Source organism: Artemia sp. Qi Xiang Cuo, chromosome 11 (assembly GCF_049724085.1).
Source record: "Artemia sp. Qi Xiang Cuo chromosome 11, ASM4972408v1, whole genome shotgun sequence".
NCBI classification, from domain to species: Eukaryota; Metazoa; Arthropoda; class Branchiopoda; order Anostraca; family Artemiidae; genus Artemia; species Artemia sp. Qi Xiang Cuo.
In genome coordinates this window covers 45,465,642-45,483,388 of record NC_142804.1, presented here as the reverse complement: position 1 = coordinate 45,483,388, position 17,747 = coordinate 45,465,642, and the positions used below count along the sequence as shown (strand labels likewise).

General features: G+C 30.7%; 1 protein-coding gene across 1 annotated transcript in view; it reads left to right on the top strand.

Annotated features, from left to right (window-relative positions):
- LOC148947023 (phospholipid-transporting ATPase ABCA3-like) overlaps positions 1-17,747 on the top strand; it is a 513,909-nt gene that overhangs the window by 94,446 nt on the left and 401,716 nt on the right. Inside the window, exon 4 of the mRNA XM_089096491.1 lies at positions 14,381-14,499. Coding sequence (XP_088952617.1) covers positions 14,381-14,499 — 119 coding nt within the window. The remainder of the gene's footprint in view (positions 1-14,380; positions 14,500-17,747) is intronic.

Below are 17,747 nucleotides of genomic sequence, written 5' to 3'. Positions count from 1 at the left end.
GAAAAATATAGGCTCCCCAAAACAACTTGGAAATAGACCTCTGTTTATTTGGTTAAATAAAAATATCCTCATGAAAAATATAATAAGGAAAAATACCCTTATGAAAAAATTATCCATGGGAAAATATAACCATGAAAAAGAATGCCTTGAAAAAATGATTCATTTGGAAAAATATACCCAAAATAACTTTGAAGGAAACCTCTATTTATTGGCATAGTAAAATATATGCTCATGAATAAATAATTACCCATGGGAGAATAAGTCCTTGAAAAAAATCATGGAAATCTTGAAAATATGCCCGAAAAAACTTGGAAATAGACCTGTGTTTCTTGATTTATTTAAAATATCCTTGAGAAAAATATTCACCCACGGAAAAATAAATCCGTGAAAAAAATACACCTTGGAAAAATGATTCATGTGACAAATATATCCTAAACATCTTGGAAGTAGACCTCTGTTTATCGATATATTTAAAATATCCTCATAAAAAATAATTACCCATGGAAAGCCCCCATGGAACATATTTTTCACGGGGATATTTTTAATGTATCAATAAACAGAGGTCTACTTCCAAGTTGATTTGGGTGTATTTTCAAAGAAAAAACATCTTGGAAAAAATGATTCATTTGAAAATATGCCCAACACAATTTGAAAGTAGACCTCTGTTTATATATACATTAAAAATATCCCCGTGAAAAATTATTACCCATTGAAAAGATATCCATCACAGAAAAATCACTTTGGAAAAAACTTATTCATTTGAAAAATATGCCCAAGACAATTTGAAAGTAGACCTCTGTTTATCGATATATTAAAAATATCCCCATGAGAAATGATTACTCATGGAAAAATATATCCATGGAAAAAAACTTTGGAAAAATGATTCATTTGAAAAATATACTCAAAACAAATTGGAAGTAGACCTCTGTTTAACGATATTTTAAAAATCACCTAATGAAAAATAGTTACCCATGTAGAAGTATATCCATGGAAAAAAAAAACGCCTGGCAAAAATGATCAATTTGAAAAATATAGGCTAGCCAAAACAACTTGGAAATAAACCTCCGTTTCTTGATGTATTAAAAATTTCCACATTAAAAATAATTACCCATGTTAAAATATGTACATGGGTAATGTTCATGGATATATTTTTCCATGGGTACATATTTTTCATGGGGATATTTTTAATATATCAATAAGCAGATGTTTACTTCCAAGTTGTTTTGGGTATATTTTCAAATGAATCGTGTTTTTCCAAGATGTTTTTTCTTTCATGGACATAATTTTCCATGCGTAATTATTTTTCATGAGGACACTTTTAATAAACCAATAAAAACAAGTCTATTTCCAAGTTGTTTTGGGTAGCCTATGTTTCTTTTAAATTGATCATTTTCCTATATTTTTTTTCATGGATATACTTTTCCAAGGGTCATTATTTTTTACGAGGATAATTTTAATATATTGATTAACAGATATATCCTCTCAGGTTGCTTTGGGTTTATTTTTTTAATGAATAATTTTTCCACGTTGTATTTTTTTTTTCATGGATATATTTTTCCATTGAGAATTATTTTTCATCAGGATATTTTTAATAAATTTATAAACAGAGGTTTATTTCCAAGTTGTTTTGGGAAGCCTATATTTTTCAAATTGATCATTTTTCAAAGGTATTTTTTCATGGATACATTTTTTCGTGAGTAATTATTTTTCATCTGGATATTCTTTATATATTGCTAAACAGAGGTGAGCTTCCAATTTTTTTGAATATATTTTTCACATGAATCATTTTTCCAAGATATATTTTTTTCATGGATATTTCCAAGGTTTTTTCATTCATGGACATATTTTTCTATGGGTAATTATTCTTCATGAGGATATTTTGAATGTATCGATAAACAGAGGTCTACTTCCTAGTTGTTTCGGGTATATTTATCAAGTGAATAATTTTTCCATGTGTAATTATTTTTCAAAAGGGTATTTTTAATATATCGATAAAAAGAGGTGTACTTTCAAGTTGTTTGGGTATATTTTTTAAATGAATCATTTTTCCAAGTTACATTTTTTTAGGAATATATTTTTCAATGGGTAATTGTTTTTCATGAGGATATTTTAAGTATATCGATTAACAGAGGTCTACTTTTAATTTGTTTGGGTGTGTTTTTCAAATGAATCATTTTTCAGATTTTATGCTTTTTTTTTCATGGATGCATTTTTTCATTTGTAATTAATTTTCATAAGAATATTTAAATATATCGATAAACAGAGGTCTACATGCAAATTGTTTGAATATATTTTTAAAATGAATGCTTTTTCCAAGGAAACTATTTTTCATGAGAATATTTTTAACATATCGATAAACAGAGGTCTACTTCCAAGTTGTTTTGGATATAATAATAACAATAATTTACTTATTACCCACTATGAAAAAGAAGTGGAGTACATCAGGAACAAAAACAAGAAAAGCAAACTCGCACAATTAAGAAATATTTACATAAAAGGACGTAAATTATGGTGCGCAGTAAGACCTGCAGATAACGACAGCTTTCCTGCAAGCACAGCAACTTTTTCCCGTAAATCATAGATGTCGGTCCTGGAACCACAAAGGGAGGCACAAAAGGTACCTAGAAAATTTAAAATAATAAATCCGGATTGATTTTAGATCTTCAGGCTTCAGAATTGGAAGAAAACCAGATAAAAAAAAGAATAGAATGATCACAAATGAAGAATATAGTCTCCCAAGCGCTTTTTTATTGTACCTCCCTCTGTTTGCAACCATTTTTGAATATTCTATCTGATTTTTTTTTTTTTGCATTAGAAACTCTCAGAGAATTAAGTGAATCGAATTAAGTGAAGTATATTTGCACTTATCAACGTTCAACATAAGCCCAATCCGTCTGAACTGATCTGAGATCCAGCTGATCGAATGTGACAGCCCAGCCACATTATGACTGACAAGGAAAACGTCGTCCACATAAGCGAGATACGAGACATCAATTCCATCAGAAAGGAAATTTGAAGGCAGAGATGAAAGAATAGGAGCAATACATAACTTAAACATACCTGGAGAAAGCACACCACCTTGACAGACCCCACGCCCAAGAAAGCACTTTGAATTGGAAACTACTCCATTACATTTTAACCGAATAAAAGAGTTAGAATACCTGTACCGTAACAAAATAACAATATAAAGGTTATTTTTTTTTAGAAAAAAGTGAATAGAGTGCATATGCTTTCGAAAGATTAAGAGCTCAGATATAAAAAGAAGATTTATTATCAACAGATTGCAACAGGAGGGAAGCTAGAACACGAAGGGCGTGCTGACCTCCCAGCCTTTTTGAAAGCCAAATTGGTTTTCACCAAGTTCAACATTTTCTGAAATGAAAGGGAGAAGAATATATTCAAAAATTTTGCTAAGATTGCACAAAACAGTAATTGGTCGATAAGAACTACACTCTTACGAAGTTTTCCCACGCTTCAAAATTGAGTTCACTGTGCCAGAGAGAAAACTGTCAAAATCCATAGTAGTAGATAAACACATCTGAAAGGTGATCTGTCAAAGTTTGGCAAACTACTTTTAGATGATTAGAAGAAATTCTGTCTTTATCAACATCGGAAACTGGTAATACATTACTCTGAGAAATACGATAAGGCAAACATGACTCAAGAAGATTACTGAAACGCTTTTCAACTTCTGGGTTCACCTCCCCGAAAATATCATTATAATACGACACCCAAGTATGAACTGCTTTAGGACTTTCAGAAAATTCACTACTATGTTTTATCCGAATTCATAACAAGAGACCACCCCTTTTTCAACCCAGGAAAATCGAAACCAGATACTTTAGACTGCCGCAAACGTTTTCTATATGCCCGTTTACTACTCTGCTTCAGATCGAAGAAAACTCCCCAATTTAGCCGACCACAAGACACCCATATTTCTAGCCAAAACTTCACTTTTTTCTTTTAAACTTTTAATTCTGGATCCAAAACCCATTCTTGTTTTCTAGCTTTAACTTTAATCTTTTCTAGAGGAACATTAGCCGCCTCTGCTTGTTTTAAGTACCAAATTATTTTATCATAATATTCATTTCGAGACTGCTTATCATTTGAGAAACTTTTATAGAACCCAATAACGCGAATAACTTAGAAATATAAAGTGCAAAATTGGCTCTAATCCAGTTATTTCTGTAAAACCACTTAGAACTTGCAGGGTCAATATTAGACAAACTTCCAGATTGGTGAATATATGAATAGTCAATACTAGTCAATACTACTATATGAATAGTCAAGATCAAGGACTACATCAAGTCAAACTGCTTGACTTGTAATATTTGTGTTGAAGTCACCAATCACTATGAAATCATAACCAGTCGATACAAAAGACGCAAGAATAGCCTTAAGATTTGCCGAGCCTTTCATATACGCATTTAAAGCGGAAATAGTTGTTTTTTTGTTACACGGGAGATACACATTTATCAGCACAGTACTACGAAACCGAACTTCAAGGATAAATTTTTCACTGTGAAAAAACACTGGAGAGAGAAAAATCAGGTTGTTCTTAACAATGCATGTGAGACTTCCAGAAGGTCTACCAAAAGTGACTTCATTATTAGTTGTAAAACTCAATGATTACAACTTCTTTTTAACACTTTAATACTAGTAGAAGTCAGGAGGTGTTTTTGAAGACACTCTACGTCAAATCGGGCACACTATTCATAAACCCTATGCTCCATTATATGAATACCATTTACATTAATCGAAACAATCGAAACAGGCACAATCGTTTCTTCTTGGCAATGATATCTCTCAACACTTTGCATCTAAGTCTAAAGGAGGCATGATTTTCACCACAATTGTCACATCTTGCATGAAGCTGGCAGGAAAAATCCCTGGTGGAAATATGAAGGCCCACTTCGCAACCAAACTTGTAAAATCAGCTTCTCTATGGTCTTGCGAATGGCATTTGAAACATCACCGAGGTGCCAACAGATATTCTTTCACAGATAAGTATTCATATCCAAGTTTAACACCATTTTGCATAGCATTGGCTTTTGACATGGAGTAAAAAAACTCAAGCTTAACCGTGCCAGTGTCAACCAAGCCGCATAGCTTCCTCCACACCTCCTTGAAAGGTATGAAAGGTGATATCCTTGAAAGGTGATATCCTTGAAAGAATGAGAGATCTAAATCCTTCGATATTCCTCTGACTATCCCGAAAAACCGCTTAGTGATCACCTTGGATGGAGATTCCTCTAAAATCACTGAAATTATGTCTTTGAATTTTTCAGCAGCAGATTTTTCAACATTAATTAGCCATTTATCACCTCGTAAACTCAGCCTAGTAACTGCGCCATGACAGCTTACTTTTTCGAGCACTTCTTTGCGTTTTATTTGACCATTTAGTGCTTGCAACACTTTAGAGATAACAACAGTGGTGTAAGAGTCAGTTGACGGCGTTGCACGGGCAGGCAGTAGTGGAAAGTGATTTATTCGAATCATAAGATCATACGAATCGATCTTACTAGAAATAGTCCTTAGGAAATGTTCCATTCTATTCAATTTTGCGTTCAAACTCAAATAAACCAAAACAGGGATAACAGGTACATCATTTCGAGACCGAATAACAAACATCTGTAGGTCTTTGTCTTCATTGTCACACCTCAAGAATATGCGTAACACCTCCTTCAGATGGCTTTCCAAAGCCTCCGGCCCGTGTTTTCTCGTAAGCTCAGTCCCAGGTAAGGCCGCATCGTAGAGGAGTTTTTTCTTACCTTTGATTAAACTCGGTAAGTCCAGAAAAAACTCCTTTCCAAACTTCAGTGTTTCGTTTTCATTCACTCCATTATCCCGGTTAAATTGCAAAAATTTAAAACCAGCAAAAAACAAGTCCATTATTCATTAATCATTGTACATATCATAAGAACCAGATACCAATAAGAGCCAGATTCAAATAGGCGCAGGAAGCGCAGTTTCTTGCTACTAGATCCCTGCAGTTTAAGAAAGTATCACTCTCGGCAGGTACAACCATGAAAATGATTCATTTTACGAAGATAATTTGTTACATATTTTTCTATGGGTAATTAATTTTCATGAGGATGTTTTTAATTATCGATAAACACTTGCCAACTTTCAAGCTACTTAGGGTATATTTTTCAACTGAATCATTTTCCAAGTTATATTTTTTTCATGGATATATGTTTCCGTGGTAATTATTTTTCATGAAGATGTTTTTAATACATCGATAAACAGATGTCCAAACAGAAAAACATGGCCAAAACAACTTGAAAGTAGACCTCTGTTTATCGATATATTGATATTATCCTCATGAAAAACAATTACCGATGGAAAAATATATCCTTGAAAAAAAAACCCTTGGAAAAAGGATTCATTCGATAATTATACCCACAACAACTTGGAAGTAGATCTCTGTTTATCGATATATTAAAAATATCCTCATTAAAAATAATTACCCATGGAAAAATTATTCATTTCAAAAATATACCCGACACAACTAGAAAGCAGACCTCTGTTTATTGATATGTTTAAAATATCCTCATGAAAAATAATTACCCATAGAAAAATATATCCTCGACAGAAAAATATCCTCGTTAAAAACAATTACCCATGGAAAAATATATCCCTAAAAAAATGTACCTTAGAAAAATGATTCATTTAAAAAATATACCCAAACAACTTAGAAATATACCTGTTTTTATCGATATATTAAAAATATCCTCTTGAAAAATAATTACACATGGAAAAATTATTCATTTGAAAAATATACCCGAAACAGCTTGGAAGTAGACCTCTGTTTATTTATGTATTAAAAATATCCTCTTGCAGAGTAACTACCCCTGGAAAAATATATCCATGAAAGAAAAACCTTGGAAATATCCACGGAAAAAATATATCTTGCAAAAATGATTCATTTTAAAATACTCGAAACAAATTTGAAGCTTACCTCTGTTTATCAATATATTAAAAATATCCTCATGAAAAACAATTACTCATGGAAAAATGTATCCATGAAAAAATTACCTTTGAAAAATGATCAGTTTGAAAAATAATGACTTCCCAAAGCAAATTGGAAATAAACCTTTGTTTATTGATTCGTTAAGAATATCCTCATGAAAAATAATTTTCCATTGAAAAATATATCCGTGAAAAAAAAAATACGATGGGAAAATGATTCATTAAAAAATATACCCATAGCATATCTCTTAATAAATATATTAAAAATGTCCTCATGAAAAATAATTACCCACGGAAAAATTTATCCATAAAAAAAAACCTTCGAAAATGATCAATTGAAAAGAAACATATACTACCCAAAACAACTTGGAAATAGATCTGTTTTTATTGGTTTATTAAAAATATCCTCTTGAAAAATAATTACTCATGGAAATATATATATCCATGAAAGAAAAAGCACCTTGGGAAAATATGATTCATTTGAAAAATATGCCCAAAACAACTTGGAAGTAGTCCTCTGTTTATTTTTATATTAAAAATACACCCATGAAAAACATGTACCCATGGAAGAATATATCCATGAAAAAAAAACTCGGAAAAATGATTCATTTAAAAAAATACTTAAAACAACTTGGTAGTAGATCGATATATCTGTTTATCGAATTTTTAAAATATACTTTTGAAAAATAATTGCCCATGGAAAAATATATCCATGAAAAAATATACCGTGGGTAAATGATTCATTTGAAAAATATGTGCAAAACAACTTGGCAGTTTACTTCTGTTTATCAGTATTTTAAAAATACCCTCATGAAAAAAGGATTAACCATAGAAAAATGTATCCATAAAGAAACGCATTGGAAAAAGGATCAATTTGAAAAATATAGGCTACCCGAAACAACTTGGAAATAGACCTTTGGTCATTGATATATTAAAATTTCCTCATGAAATATAATTACTCATGGAAAAACATATACATGAAAAAGAATACACTTTGGAAAAATGATTCAACTGAACAATACAGCCACAACCACTTTGAAGTATACCTCAGTTTATGTTTTAAAAATATATCCATGGAAAAAATAGACCTTGGAAAAATGATCTATTTGAAAAATATACCCTAAACAGCTTAAAAGTAGACATGTTTTTATCGATTTATTTAAAATATCCCTATGAAAATTAATTACCGATCGAAAAATTATAAAAAATTTTATATTGGGAAAATGATTCATTTGAAAAATATATTCAAAACAACTCGGAAGTAGACATCCGTTTATCGATTTATCGAAAATATCATCATGAAAAATAAATACCCATGGTAAAATTCTTCATTTTAAAAATACTAGCGCAAAATTATTACTGATGAAAAATATCATCTATGAAGACAAAAAAAACATACTCTGAAAAATGATTCATTTGAAAAACATGCCCTTTTTGTTTTTTGCTGTATGTTTTTTGAATGGTTCATTTTCCCAAGATAATTTGTTACATATTTTTCCATGGGTAACTAATTTTCATGAGGATATTTTTAATATAGCGATAAACATGCCAACTTTCAAGTTATTTAGGGTATATTTTTCAAATGAATCTTTTTTACAAGTTATATTTTTTTTCATGGATATATTTTTACTTCATGTAATTATTAATCTGGGTATATTATTAATCTTGAAGATATTTTTATTACATCGATAAACAGATGTCCAACAAGAAAAACATGCCCAAAACATCTTGAAAGTAGACCTCTGTTTATCGATATATTGAAAATATCCTTATGAAAAACAATTACCCATTGAAAAATATTCTTGAAAAAAAGACCCTGGAAAAGAATTCATTCTATAGCTATACCCAAAAAAACTTGGAAGTAGACTTGGAAGTTTATCGATATGTTAAAATATCCTCTTGAAAAATAATTACCCATGGAAAAATTATTTATTTGAAAAATATAGCCGACACAACTAGAATGTAGACCTCTGTTTATTGATATGTTAAAAATATCCTCATAAAAAAATTACCCATAGAAGAATATATCCATGACAGAAAAAACACCTTGGAAAAAAGAATGTTTTGGGTACATTTGACAAATATACCCAAAACAAATTGGAAGTAGACTTCTATTTATTTATGTATTAAAAATATACTCATAAGAAATAATTATCCATTGGGAAATATATCCATGAAAAAAATTATATCGAAAAATTTATTTATTGGAAAAATATACCCAAAAAATTGGAAGTAGAACCCTGTTTATCGATATTCTAAACATATCCTAGTGAAAAATATTTACCCACGGAAAAATATATCCATGAAAAAATAGCCTGTAAAATTGATTCATTTGAAAAAACATACTCAAAACAACTGGGAAGGAGTACTCTTTTTATTGATATATGAAGAGTAAACACCCATGAAAAATATATCCATAAAAAACTTGGAGAATTGATTCATGTGAAAAATGTATCCTAAACAACTTGGAAGTTGACCTCTGTTTATCAATGTATTAAAAATATCCTCATGAAAAATAATCACCCAGGGAAAAAAATCCATGAAAAAAAAATATATTTTGGAAAAATGAATCATTTAAAAAATATACCCAAAAAAACTTAGAAGTGGACCTCTGTTTATATATTAAAAATGTTCTCATGAAAAATATTCACCCATGGGAAAATGTGTCCTTAAAAAAGATATACCTTGGAATAGTGTTTCATTTGAAAAATATACTTTAAACAACTTGGAAGCAGACCTCTGTTTATCGATATAATACAATTATCCTCATGAAAAATAATTATTCAAGGAAAAGTATATTCATGAAAAAAATATATATTTGAAAAATATATCAAAAACAGCTTTAGACCTCTATTTATTGAGATATAAAATGTATCCTCAAGAAAAATAATTACCCATGGAAAAATATATCCAATGAAAAAACATCTCGAAAAAATGATTCATTTGAAATATACAACCAAAACAACTTGGAAGTAGATTTTAGGTAATCGATATATCAAAAATGTCTTCATGAAAAATCAACACCCCTAGAAACATATCCATGGAAAATTTACCTTGGAAAAATGATTCTTTTGAAAAATATCCTCATGGAAAAAGTTGTCCATGGAAAAATATATTTATGAGATAAAATATAACATGAAAAAGTGATTCATTTGAAAAATATACCCAAAACAACTTAGAGGTAGACCTCTATTTATTGATGTATTAAAAATATACTCATAAGAAATAATTAGCCGTTGGAAAATATATCCATGAAAAAAATATATATCAGAAAAATGATTCAGTGAAAAAATATACCAAAACAATTGGAAGTAGACCCCTGTTTATCAATATTTTAAAAATATCCAAGTGAAAAATATTTACCCATGGAAAAATATATCCATGGAAAAATAGCTTATAAAATTGATTCATTTGAAAAATATACCCAAACAATTGTGAAGGAAACCTCTGTTTATTGATTTATGAAAAGTAAACACCCATGAAAAATATATCCAAAACAAATTGGAAGTTGACCTTTTTTAATCAATGCATAAAAAATATCCTCATGAAAAATAATCACCCAGAGAAAAAATATCCATGAAAAAAAAAATATATTTTGAAAAATGAATTATTTAAAAAATATACCCAAAAAAATTGGAAGTGGACCTCTGTTTAAATATTAAAAATATTATCCCGAAAATATTCAAACGTGGGAAAATATATCCTTAAAAAATAATGAATTATTTGAAAAATATACTTTAAACAACTTGGAAGCAGACCTCTGTTTATCGATATAATACTAATATCCTCATGAAAAATAAAAGTTCATGGAAAAATATATTCATGAAAAAAAAATATATATTTGAAAAATATATAAAAAACAGCTTGGAAGTAGACCTCTATTTATCAAGATATAAAATGTATCCTGAAGAAAAATAATTAGCCATGGAAAAATTTATCCAGTGAAAAAAATATGCTGAAAAAATGATTTTTGAAATATATAACCAAAACAACTTGGAAGTAGATCTTTGTTAATCTATGTATCAAAAATGTCTACATGAAAAATCAACACCCCTAGAAACGTATATCCATGGAAAAAATATACCTTGGGAAAAATGATTCAGTTGAAAAATATCCTCATGAAAAAAATTATCCATGGAAAAATATATCTATGAAAAAAATATAACATGAAAAAATGATTCATTTGAAAAATATACCCAAACAACTTGGAAGTAGACCTCTGTTTATTGATACTTGAAAAATATCCTCACGGGAAAAATAATTACCCATGGAAAAAAATATCCATGTAAAAATATACATTTGAAATATAATTAATTTGTAAAAATGTACCCTGGATATACAAATAAAAAAAAAAAAAAAATGTACCCTTGAAAAATAATTCATTTGAAAAATATACTCGAAACAACTTGGAAGTAGGCCTCTGTCTATCGATATATTAAAAATGTCCTCTTGAAAATGATTACCTATGGAAAAATAATGTCATGAAACAAAATTTACCTTGGAAAAAATTCATTTCAAAAATATACTCAAACCCACTCCGAAGTAGAGCTTTGTGCATCGATACATTAAAAATATCCTTATGAAAAATAATTACCCGTGGAAAAATATATCCTTGTAAAGAAGCATTTTGGAAAAATAATTCATGTCTGTTAACCTATCTCAGTTTACAATATACTCCCTATGAGCCAGTTAGTAGTAGTATCTGTCTCTAAAAATTCCACATCTTACATCTTGGACTTTTTAATAAACATTCTAAACGTTTGACATGCTACTGTGCCCTAAGAATAATCGAAACATAACAAAGTAATGCATTAACAATTTATATTGAAATGGCATGTAGAATATTAACATACAAATTTGTTACATACTTTATTATATATTATTAATATCACTGAACAACTTTGAACATTTTGAATTTGTTCCATAAAATAATTTGTCATGTCTTCTCTTGTTAGTGTTGCTATTCTCTTTTCTTCGTTCGTGATGCGATTTGTTTTCTATTAAGTACTGTTTTTATATTTATTAATACCGTTTTTATATTTATGCCAATGCTCTTTTTATTCTGTTTTCGATTTCCCTGTCTGTTACCAAATTATTTCGACATAGGTAACAGTTCTGGGACGTAGATAAAATATGGTTTATGACATTACTTCAGCCGTATGCCTTTCTTTTTTTGACCCTCCGTTTAATGCTAATACCTGAAAGCTGGTGATAGGGTTATTTACTTGGTAACGTGTTGCCGCAAGCACTAGCAAGAATATGCCCCTTTTCGTCATCTATTGTTTTTATGTTGGCATTCTCTATGACCATTATCATTTCTTTAAGTGGTATCGTTGCGTCTTATCATCATAAGAGTTGAGGTTTTTCGATATTCCAAAGAAATTTAATCTTTCACTGTCATGGCAATGCATACATATATTTCCAATGAAACTCCCACTAGTTATTGTTTCATTATTCAAATTTTTGTCTTTGAAAGGATTCAGTGCAATGATAAATATATCATATGCACACACTTTCTTCGAATATTTTATCTTCAGTTTTTTAAGAATATGATGCAAGTTTTTATCCTTCCACTGTACAAAAACTACTGATTGAAAATATATAATAAACTTGTTAGTGTTGATAAACAGCTATAGAGTATCACTGGTACAGCAGTGTAGTGTCAATGAGCAGCTATAGAAAACTATTGGTACTGCTGAATAAATGTTAAATAATTTCCGAGTCCAAAAAAATTCAGTAAAAAATAAGAAAAAGCGTTACTACAAACATTGTTATTTTAAGACATTTTTAAGTTTCATGTCATTTTAAAACATGTAAAAAAGTTGAAAATAAATTATATAATAAAAAAAGTAAAAATAAAAATAAAATTTCCAAAAAAATATAAAAGTTAAAAAGATGATACTTAAAAAATGGGGAAAGGGACCAAAAAATTGGGAGGGGGTATTGGGGATCTTGCTGGTTTGGGTCCCTGTTGGTTGGATTCTTTGATAGTTAAAATCCATTACCACGTCACTATTGGATTTCTAAGGATTTTTCTGGATTTTTGTCCAAAAATTCTTTTTTCTGCATCTACGACTTAATTAGCTTCAATTTTATGCATACTTTAATACCAAACAATATTCTATATTAGCTGAACTTCTCACTGGGTACCTGTTACATTAGATCCAAATAAAAAAAATGTGTTTCTTATTATTGTTATTTCGGTTTTGCCTGGATATCTCAAGTTAAGAAAATTCCGACCATTTGAATGCTTGCTTTACCGGGCGTACATCGTAATTTGGGTCATTGACCTATATGAATGAAGGTATTAAAAGGTATATGACTTGCATAATTCTTATATGTATTGTTTATAATTTTGGTCGGTTTATATCTTATTCTGGTCCCTTAATATGGGTGTATATTCACTTGTGACTTCAGCGTGAATAAATGCTATGCTACTAATGAGCCCTTTTCGAAGTCTCCAAGACGACTCCTTCGATACAATGTGCCTTGGTCTAAAAAAAAGAAAAAAAAATAATGCACAGCTCTCTATTTTCTGCTTATAATTCTTTTTGTGAATAGCGATCTCCAATTGAAACATGTTTGGTTTTTGCTCTCTCTTCGGAAGTATGGAGGGCTCCAAAGGGAGTACTTCTACCATTAAAGTGTTCTCATCACATTTTACTTCTGTCATTTTTAGTTTTTGCTGTCATGTATCTTTTAATTGCATATTTCTTTGTTCTTAACTTGAATTTCTATTCTGTTCTGTTCCTCTTCGTCGCATTCTAACCGCATATTTTGTTTTGCTTTACTTTAATTTTGCTCGTTTTAATTCTGGCTGTCACTTATCTTTGTACCGCATATTTCTTGACGTCAGTATTCTAACTGTATATTTCTTTGTTCTTCTTCTTCGCTTATCATTACTTCAGGTTTTTTTGTCAATAAGCTTAACCTTAGTCGACTGGATTGGTCTGATCAGATTTGATGGTCTAGGTAGGTTGTTTATTTTTCCTCTTGGTATTCTGAAAGTGCTTAAAATACCTTTTGTTTATAAATTCATTGCACTTGGTATTTCATGCTTATCTACGTCTCTTTTGTAAAGTCGTATGCGTCATTGGTACAGAAACGATACGATCACATCTGGGAGGTTGGGGGATTATGTAGTTTTTTCTTTTAAATGTAGTCATAAATATGACGTTGGTCTTTTGATTTATTTTCCAAAATGAAATCTCTAAAAAAATTTGTAAAACTCGTGTAGATCGTTTTGCTAGCCAAATATATAAAGCCAATTATATCTATGTAACTACTCAACAGAAATATCTCTTCAGTCTATTGAAAAGAGAATTTAACTTTACTTTATTAAAGTAGTTTCTGATAAGTTGTTTAATAACAAAACAAGTTTTCATCCTGTATTAAATTTCATTTTTAGGATTCTCTACCGAGGAGCAGATGGTAGTGCATATTTTAGAAAATACTGGTGACTTTCTGGGTGGAGTGGCTTTTACCAATCATTTTCCAGATCCTGATTCTTTTCCAAAGGAAATTTATGTAATGTATTTTGACATTTGTCTAAAAGCTAGCAAAATTTGGCTTTTCGATGCGTCCCTCTGCTCTCCGCTATCGGTAACGGTGGTTTGGGCTTAGATAGACTTATATATGTGTAAATGTCTAATTAACAACAGAGTTTGTTTATTATCTTTCTTTTTGGTGGGTACAAAATTAAGATAATAATACTTAAGATTATAATATTAGCTTTCTTGCCACTGGTCTTTTCCAAAACGAGGTTTAACCTCTCGCCTGACTAATTTGGCAAGTAAAATGAACCAGATTGAGTCGTTTCCAAAAGAAATACTACAAAGTACCGTAAGTATCGGATTAATGACGCATTTTTGCTACTTTGTTCCTTGTATCGGCCTTACAGTGTGTTGCTAAAACCAGGTTCGGTCCCAGGGGCCAGTATAACCCAGATAAGGTCAAAACTCTTTCTTTCTCTCTTTCCTCTCTCTCCTTCCTCTCTCCTCTATCTTTCTTTCTATTTCTGGAAGCAAAAAGATTAAAAAAAATTATAACTGGATTCGTTAAAAAATATCATTTTGGTCCTATGTTATTTGTCAAATTCAGATTGCTGGAAAATGAAAAAAACGTAAAGGAAAACAAATGATGTCTATTAAAAAGAAAAAATGTCATTCAAACATGGTGCAATAACCAGAATATCTTTTTTAAGTTCATATAATTCAGTAACACTACTGCATCAGTAGAGTGCTATGCTGTATTTTGGTGACGGCCCTAGGAATCATTGTGCTATTTGCTGACGGCCCTAGGAAACATCGTGCTATTTGCATGGTTTATGTTCCTTGCCATGCTATTCTATGGAAGTTCTACACATTTTTAAAGAGTAAGTAGCCCCCTTGCATCTAGGTAATACTTCTATGGAAGCTCTACACCTTTTCAAAAGAGTGAGTATCCCCCCGCAATGTCGTATGGATTCTATGGTTTTATGTTCCTTACCATTCTATATGCCTGGTTTATGTTCCTTGACATGCATCCATTGATACAGAGGGTACAAGACTTGGCAGACATATTTTTTTAAGTTCAATGACCAAAACTACAGATCCTCAAATTGCGTATTCAAAGGTGGTCTCTTTGTAAAAATACTAGTTTTGAACCGGAGGCCTTATAATCATGTTTTTTCGGTATAAGTTAAGGTGCAATTAGTTTTTCTAGATCTGTTGAAAAAACAACTTGAATCGATAACCCTTTATTGTTAAATTTATTCTTTTTTCTAATTGAGAACACCAAAAAAATCATGATGGTAAGTAAATAAACATTATTCTTGAATTATTCATGGTTTTTTCCCTATAGTTACCAATTAACTATCTATTGTCCGAGTTTCGCACAGAAAGACAACTCCTATAATTACCTGACGCAAACCCTGTCTTTAAATCCATTTTGGTTTGTATTCATGACTTTTATCCTATAGATACAAATTTACTATCTATCATCTGGGTTTCGCAATGAAAAGCAAACTCCTGTAATTATCTGACGCAAACCATCCCTTTAAATCCGTTCTAAGATGTACAAGTCATTAGGTTTTCTCGGGTTCTACTTGGAGGTAAAAATATAGGGGGGGGGGGGCATTTAATCTAATAACTTAGTGTAAGTGTTTTAATGTGTTGAGTGAGCTTTGGTTTTGGGGAGGTGGGGGCGCTACCCTCCATTGCTATTCGGAAAAATTAACTAACGGTCCTAACTAATAGTCAAAATTTTGTTATTTTTTGTGCATCGTCTTTAAAATTAATACCAAACAGACCTAATAGTCAAAACTGTTATTTTTTTGTATCGTATTTAAAATCTAGATAGCTTAAGTTCCATCTAGTACTCGTGTTCTTTTTTATGAGTTTAAGTATATTGAAATTTAAGCCTGTAAGTTATCCAAGGGACTTACCTGACAAAAAAAAAACTGAAAATTAGTTTTTATTCAAGGGAATTGATGGTCAAAGTCTTACTGAGCAAAAGCGACCAAAGCTCGATGGCGAGTCTTGCACCACTGGTATGGACCTAACAGTTTCTACTGACCTACCTGTAACTTCCAAGGTAACCTCCATTTATCAGATAGTTTTCAAGTTTATAACGCATTCACAATTTCGCTTTGCAAATTCCTTTTTTAAACAAGTTGCATATCATTTAACATTTACATTCGGCTCAGAAATGGTGTCCATGTAGCAAAGTAAAAAAATAATACTTTCCGTGTCAAAACATAATCTAGTATATTTTCGGTCTAACTTCACAGGAAGTAATTAACTTACACCTTGAAGATCAGTGCGCCTCTTAGCGAGTTGGCCAAATTAGATACAGGACTCACATACTATGTATACGAATACCGGCTCTTGATTTTGCATTGTTTTAAACGAAAGGTTTATTTTTTGAAGGAATTAAAAAATAGATATTTTTCATTTGTGCATTAAAAAGAAAACTAAGCTCTAGTTTTGCAATTACGAGACAAGAAGGGGTAGATATTCTGAAACTATTGTAATAATTTCGTAAATCATTTGTTTCTATGATTGTGGTCAATAGACTCTTTGGAAATTCTTATCATTCGAATTGACTTTTTCTTTTATCGTATGTTGGGTTATGCTATTGTAGAGGGGATGAACAGCGCCCCTCGTTAATATTCTGAATAAATAAAAAAAACGGACTAAATAAGTATCTAGCCAATATAATGCTAGGATGGGGAATTAAGTTTTGAGGCGGCTGAAAAATGATACTTATTTAATAGCTGGTAAATATTTGACTTGAAATGCTCCAGGAGAAATAGGTTACTGAGCTAATGCTAACCCCTCGAAAGATTTTTTTTATTGTATTTTATTGCTATTAGCCAAACGCTGCGTTGAGTGCGTATCATACCAACTAGTAAATATTTATCGGACTTTTTTCTGCTCAAATATTTTCAATTAAAATAATATCCTAAAAATGGTGAAATATAGAATTGATTAAGCTCTATTTGACTACTTTATATTGGGCGAGGGATGGGGCAAGTATTTAAACAATATAATACGGTGAGGGAAATTAAGTTTTGAGGTAGATGAAAAATGCTACTTATTTGTTTCAACTTCATATTGCGCTCACAATTTCGCATAGGAAAAAGGAGTAGGGGTCTTGAAAAAACGGGTGTGGGATCATAATTAAGTTTTGAGTGGGTGGAAAAGGGTACCTATTTAGTATCTGGTAAACATCTGAATAGACATGAAATGCTTCAGGAGAAATAGCTTACTGAGCTAATGCTAACCACTCGACAT